At 45.3% G+C, this 7152-nt stretch overlaps 2 protein-coding genes across 2 annotated transcripts in view; one reads left to right on the top strand and one right to left on the bottom strand.

Moving 5' to 3' along the window:
- Positions 1-4377, top strand: part of SARC_06358 (hypothetical protein) — a 5408-nt gene extending 1031 nt beyond the window's left edge. Inside the window, exons 2-8 of the mRNA XM_014299735.1 lie at positions 295-457; positions 869-935; positions 1128-1329; positions 1589-1650; positions 1854-1905; positions 2257-2344; positions 2675-4377. Coding sequence (XP_014155210.1) covers positions 295-457; positions 869-935; positions 1128-1329; positions 1589-1650; positions 1854-1905; positions 2257-2344; positions 2675-4234 — 2194 coding nt within the window. The 3' untranslated portion in view covers positions 4235-4377. The remainder of the gene's footprint in view (positions 1-294; positions 458-868; positions 936-1127; positions 1330-1588; positions 1651-1853; positions 1906-2256; positions 2345-2674) is intronic.
- A 702-nt stretch (positions 4378-5079) lies between these two features.
- On the bottom strand, positions 5080-7117 carry SARC_06357 (hypothetical protein). Its single transcript, XM_014299734.1, has one exon. The coding sequence runs from the start codon at positions 7042-7044 to the stop codon at positions 6127-6129; it is 918 nt and encodes a 305-aa protein (XP_014155209.1). The 5' UTR covers positions 7045-7117; the 3' UTR covers positions 5080-6126.
- Positions 7118-7152: the final 35 nt, after the last annotated feature.

Genomic DNA, 7152 nt, shown 5'->3' with positions numbered 1-7152 from the left:
ATACATGAGATAATACATATAGTATACGTATATATGTACACGAACACACACACACATATTTGTATATATATATATATATATATAGGAGTGTAGAAGTATACAAATACTTGTTTAATTTACATGCTTGTGTTTTTATTTGAATATTCACATAAGGAGTCGTAGGTGTAGCTAGTGTTTATTTTGTATCAATGTCTCGTAGTACCTTTTTAGTTGTGCACATCGATATACATGCGGTATGATCAGCTGATATCTATACTCTTCCTTTTCATCAATATTTGCCACAATGAACTTTAGTATTGATGGGAAATTGGCCGGACGTGTTGTATTCGAGCTCTTTGGCAATATTTGCCCCAAAACAACTGAGAATTTTCGGATGCTGTGTACTGGTGAATTAGGGGAAACGTTGAGCTACAGAGGGGTCAAGATCCATCGAGTGATTCCTAATTTCATGCTTCAGGTATGTGCGTATTGTAGTGTGGGTGTGGCCTTATGCGATTTAATTTTTTTAATCAGTATTCAGGACTGCGAATACATATGGTATGCATAACACTCCACACGGGAAATTCTGACCCCTGCAGGACGACCTATGGTGACGTCCTTTGTGAAATGTCTACTTAAATTATAAATAGGGCAGCCAATACTATGTAGCAAACAACCTGCCGCTATGTCAGAATCGAGTGGTATATTTGACCACGAATGCATGTGTACGAAGTACTGATCGTCTAGTCTACATGGTTCACGAATGTTTTACCTTTTATAAATCATCAGAATCAGATTCGGAATCGTAAGATCCCATAGAGTACACTTGTCACTCACTCTATACAACATGCATTGTGCTCAATTCGACCACTTTTGCACGTCTTTACAGGGTGGCGATATATCCGCTGGTACTGGTTCGGGCCCGCCTCAGTCCATCTATGGTGGGATGTGGCCTGGTATGTGAGGGAAATGCATAATGTACTGTAAACCTGTGATCCCATATTTGCAAACATTTAAGGCTCAAAGGCTAGCGGATGAGTTATGTCTATACATCTTATGTTTGTGTTTATCGCGCTGTCCTAAAAGTAACACTGACAATTCTTCTCTAACTTATTTGAATTTTTTACACCCGCAATTTCTTGTTTCAGATGAAAATTTCGTGCTTGCACATGACAAGCCCTTTCTACTCTCCATGGCCAACCGCGGTCCAGATACCAATGGCTCTCAGTTTTTCATCACTACAACTGCGGCGCCTCATCTAGATGGCAAACACGTGGTATTCGGTAGAGTCGTGTCTGGAGAAGAGGTTGTGAAACAGATCGAGGGCGTTGAGACGGACAGATCAGACAGGTGCGGTGATCATAGTGTATACTGGCATATTCATCACTCTCTCCAGGCGTGATCTCATATTGGTTGTGCAATTTGTGATTGTAAAAGTGTGAAGGAGATAAGGACCGATTAGAACGCACTTCTTGTTGTATCTCCTTCGAATTCGAAAGTGTCCATCCTGTCCGATTATTTTATATGATTGCTTAAAAGAACAGGATCGCCATGCCAATGTGAAAATGTTCGAAACTTTCTAATCGACCTTTTATTTTGAAAATTACAGGCCGTTCGAGACGGTCACAGTGATGAAATGTGGAGAGCTGGTGCGTCGATCTGCTGGAAATGGTATGGAATATCAAATGACGATATCATGGGTAGTACTTATTGCACGAGCGACCATGCAACACTATTTTAAATATGTTCGGTCTGTAACTCGATAATGATAATTTTGTTCCATCACTTATGCGAGCTTTGTCACTGTGACCGTTTTTATCACTTAGATTTTTCGATTATTTCTCACGTTTAATTTTGTGCCTGTCATTCAACAGCCACGAAGGTGTCAGAAAAGCGGCAACGGGAAGTAAGCCGCGACGAAAAAAGGTACACGGATCAAAATGTTCATTGGTTTTTGTTTAGTTCGCAAACGTTTCTTATCATTACTGCACAGTTGTACGCGTGCCATGTCTGGTATTTTAAGTGGGGTCGGTGCGCTCAGGAGGCCTCGCTGTTCTCATGGGCACTGTATCTATATTTATCTGGTGCGGATGTACGCTTTACATAAGCCACACACCGTGCGTGTGCATTTTTAATATTTCAGTGTTGAATATTGATCGCTGTCAGTGTTCAAAAAGGGTACTCTCAGTCACCTGCATGGGCTTGCCGCCGGGTCTACTGGCGTATGCCAATACGTGCCAACGAATAGTCCTCATGCTGTGCGTATTTTTGTTGTAGTGGAGCCGATTCCGGGAGTGAAGCAAGCTCGGACAGTGACGACTCGAGGAAGGAAGCAAAGAAGTCTAAGAAGCATAAAAAGGAAAAGGTTGGTACTATATTTATACCATGTCAGCCAAATCAACGACTATTGGGGCCAAATTTATAAACCTTAGTAGACAATTCCCTTAGTGAGCAGTTCTTAAAATTGCGCATTGCATGTTGGATCGCGAGTTTCATCAACTAGCCGCGCGAAATTTGTTTGTTTCCACTTATTCACGTCGTGTGTATTTTTTTTTCATACTTTAGAGCTCAACATACATCTTTGGCGAAATTTGTGTCTCAATTAGTGGTAGTAGATTGAAACTTCTAGAACTCTTGCACGTGCTACACGGTTGTCTGATATTTCTTCGTTTTCCACCCGATGTGTTCAATTCAGAGCAAGTCGAAGAAGAAAAAGAAGTCGAAACGCAAAAAGCACAGACGACATGCCTCGTCCTCTGACTCAGACCGCGACAGCGACAAGAACGCGTCAGGCTCAGGTTCGGAAGGGTCTGATTCTGGTAGCAACTCAGATGCACGCACTCGTCGACACCGCAAACGGCACAAGAACAAGCGCAAGAAAAGAAAAGCGAAACGCAGCCGACATGACAGCGCGAGCAGCAACAGCGATAGTAGAAGTGACAACGGGGATGTGAGTGATGTTGAGAGCGATGCTAAAGCCAAAACAAAGGCGGACAAAGCAGATACTGGAAATAAGAATGTACGCATCTCTAAATCGGGTAAGCTAGTGCGTGGCCGAGGCAGTTTCCGTGCGCAAAGTCCGTTGAGAGGCCCTAGATACACTATTGGGGCTGCCCGGCGCGATCCAAACCGTGACCGATACATGTATGCGTCGAAACATGAGCGCAGGTGGGATGCACGGAAACGCAAGGGTGGTTATGTGGACCGTGATTCTCCCAGGTATGGCAATCGGGGTAGGGAGAGGGATAGTCGAAGTCGAAGTTATAGTCGCAGTCTCAGTCGTAGTCCCAGCCGCACTCGCAGGCGTTATCGTAGTCGTAGCAGGGGCCGTGCAGCACGTGGTAGCAGAAGGTATTCGTCAAGTGAACGCGGCAATTCGAGTGATGAGGCAGACAGACGGGAAACCCTGTCGACTCAGATACAGGCACGCCTGGACAAGCAGCGCGAAGCTCGCCGCCAGAAAGACGACGAGGAAAAGCAGCGGAAATTGACGAAGCGCGCCTCGGCATCGGTAGAACCGGGAGAAGTGAGTGACGGTGCAGGCACAAGAAGGCAAGACATTGTCCCGTCCAGTGCACATTCCAAGGATGATGATGGGATGGGAGATATCATCATCACGGCGAGTGCACACGTGGATGAAGGTTCAGATGAGCAGGAGGATCACGTGGACAGTGACGGCAGTGATCAGCCCATTGCGGGTGCATCAGTCACTATGCGCATGGACGGCGATGATTTGGAATATAAGATGGAGCGTGTAGAGGGGAAGAATGATGGGGAGACGGCTGATGCCGAGCCAACCGAGGCGTCCTCAAAGTCCAGATCCAGATCACATTCTAGAGCCAGATCTGAAAGTGGCCCCACAAAGATCACACATTCGCGTTCTACCAGTCGCGAGAGAGGACGCGGAAACGCTCAGGATAGGTCTCATCAGCGGGATAGAGATTCCTCCTCAGACGGGTCGCACCGCCTTTCGCGGTCACCGCTGACCTCTCACCGTCGACATGAGAGAGGCGCTAGGCATAGGGGCCGGTCGAAGAGGCGCTCATCGTCACGATCAAGCTCTCCGAAGAAGTCTAGGAGCAAACGGGAACGAAGATCTAGGAGCATCTCAAGTAGGAGCTCCAGGTCCAGATCCGGATCTAGATCGAGAAGACGCCCAACCAAGCGCCGAGCAGGACACAGGAGACACCGCAGGCGCTCACGCGACAGCAACAGCAGCAGCAGCAGTGCTGACTCGAGGTCGGACTCGGACTAATGGGTTATCTCAGTAGTTATACGCAGGGTCCGTACTTTGTAAGCAGTGCGTGATTGGGCGATGTGTCTAACAATCGCCGCAAATACACCTTCACATCATGCATGTTGGTTGCTCAATGATACCAATAAATTAATACTGAGTGAATCCGCCCTTTGCATTTGTTGACAAGCTGTCTATGAATCATTGATTTGGCTTGGTTTGTGTGTGATATAACTTTCTCGCCAGTATGCAAAATATCAATTTCGCAAGTGGTTCTCAAATGGGACAACCTTCAGGTGCACATCCCACGAGAAGTCGTTAGCGTCTCCATATGCTAGTAATCTTGAACCATGCCATCGTTTCATTTTCATTGAGCAACACCAACCCATTAACCAATTACGCTGACACAGTGAGAGATACGTTGTAATTTCAACCGCTGGGTCTGTCAGAACAGTGTAAATCGTGCCGAGAAGAAGCTTTGCAATCTATCTAGCAATCAAGATGCACACAAATTGCTATAACACAAAGCTGGACAACCGATCGATGTATCAAATTACGAACACATCATAATCACTCAGCAAGTAGTCAAGTGCACCGTCGCGGCTGCAGTATAGATTTCAATAACACGGACAAGGGAACATGTGGATGACAACCTGAACGGTGCCAGATTCAACTCCGCTCATAGCCGTTCGGCTTATGAGAAGTATGTGTGTTCGTGTGCCATACAAAACGCCATACAAAGGTTCTGTGGAACAAAGCTGGTATTTATGATATGTTTTTTACTCGCAGATACGTGCGGTTCATGTCTGAGTGTGAGTGTTGATTTTTCCTCTCGGTACCATATCGTCGTTCATCAATTCAACGAGCTAGCTTATAGCAACTCCAAGGTGGAGATGTCAATTTATTGGGGGTTCGTTTGAAAATTGGTGTATTGGTCGATCCTAATTTTCGGGTAGTGTATTGTGACCAAGCTATATGCGTCACCGTGTGCTAGGTTAGCAATACAAACAATCTTATCGCTTGGCAAAGTGCACATTCAGAAACACATCGCGGCGCGATTTACATATACATACACCAAGTGCGCAGTCCAGGACACCATTCTGATTAATAGGTATTGCCGTATATCGAGGCATTGCATAGACGCATTTATATACTGCACATCGTTCACTCTGCCACAGTGAATGAGGATTCATCGGAGTGGGACCGACAAGTCTACGCATACCTCTGATGAAATCAATAGATAATATGCAGTAGGTCGTAGATGTGAGGCTATGAAGATATAGCACTTGAGATGCAACTGAGTACTTCTCTGGATGCTAATTTAATATCTGCTAAACCCTCCATGACTCCATGCCACGCTTGAAACAGACTTGTGGTTAAAATGTACTTGGAGTTAAGTGCTTTCGCTTGCTATTTCTCAGGACGTTTGGGCTGAGCGTCGTGTTACAGTTTATGGTTCAAGTCACCAAATGTAATTGAATACAAATCTTCAATGGGTACCTCACGAATCGCACTTGTGCGTTGTCCTTCAGGATGTGAACGATACAGATTAATTATGTCATAGTCGCTACTCTGCGGAGCAACAATTCCTGACGAAGAAAAATAATGAAGGAGCTGCTATAGTTGTAACTTATAAAAGTAGGTATGAATCACTTCATCTGATCCTGCTTCTTCTCCACAAACAACCCGTCGCCCCTTCCAGTGACCTAATGCAGCCGGTACTAGCAGACGCAAATCGTGTGTGATATTCGCATATGGCCTCGCGCTACCAGTAAGATTGATGTTACTTAGCAACAGGCACGTAGACTAGAACAGGTCGCTAGTAATGCTTGCAATTATTCTTAAAACACTTTTACTAGGCAGGCTATAATTGCGCTAAAATGGATACCAGCCAATAAGCTTAGTCGTTTCGCCTACGAAATACGTCTAGCAACATCTCCAAACGATCTAGCACCACGTATACGGTCGTCCTCGTGGATATTCACCTCGTGTTCATTTCCGTTTTCATTTGAACGCATGCCCATCCCACCGCGTGCGTTCGTTTTCTTATCACCGCCGAGGTCTCCAAGCGTATAATCGGCGTTCGAAGCAATATTATCATCTGATCTGTCGCCTGCCATACGGCCCCTATCCTCCCCTGTAAATGACATTTCTGGTGGCACAAATGTGTCTAGACCATCGTATGAGCCGTACAGCGAGTTCAACCCCTCGCGCTCTTCCCTTCTACCCCACTCTCCCGAGGGATACACAGTGTGCGACTGCCCTGAACCATTCGCAACCGCACCTGTAGCCTCATAGTCGGTGGGTCTGTTTATACGATCCCTATACTCCCCTGAGGTGTATTGCGAGCTAGGTTTGTTGCCTGCTTGTCTGTAGATACTATCTACGTACTCAGATCCCCTGCTCCATTCATTTCTTGATTTCTCACCACTAAACTCATTTCGTCTATTATTTCGTTCTATAGCCTCTACAACTTCCACTGTATTCAAATCTCCGTCTGCACTACTCCCACTTGCACTCAGGCTTGACATTGAACCCCTTGGATGCCTCTGATGACCTTTTGCGTACCAGGACGGCATCACTCTTCGATCGTCGCATTCAGCTAATTTTGCATGGCTTTTGCTATCACTTATCTGACGTCGTTCATATTTAGTCATAATTGTGCTTCTCCGGCTTTTATCCTGTTTAGGCCGGACGTAATCTAACCACCAGATCCAGATTCTAAACAAAATTAACAATATAAAGCCGAAGAACACCGCTGACGCAAGTACAGCGGAGATGGTGAGATAGAAGGCTACTACAGTCCCATTGTGTAAGTTGTCGAATGCCATTGCAAAGGCACATATATGCCCAATTATATTAAAACCCAGGTAGAAATTTCGACTATGTGAACCAAAATCTGTGATATAAATATTATATTTACATATATATACATATAT

This window comes from Sphaeroforma arctica (assembly GCF_001186125.1).
Source record: "Sphaeroforma arctica JP610 unplaced genomic scaffold supercont1.451, whole genome shotgun sequence".
Lineage (NCBI taxonomy): Eukaryota > Ichthyosporea > Ichthyophonida > Sphaeroforma > Sphaeroforma arctica.
The sequence above is the reverse complement of the archived record's forward strand: the minus strand, read 5'-3'. Positions and strand labels throughout refer to the sequence as shown.

What these genes read in the sequence shown, in the direction of transcription:
- SARC_06357 (XM_014299734.1), bottom strand. Translation starts at nt 7,044, where the DNA reads ATGGCATTCGACAACTTACACAATGGGACTGTAGTAGCCTTCTATCTC.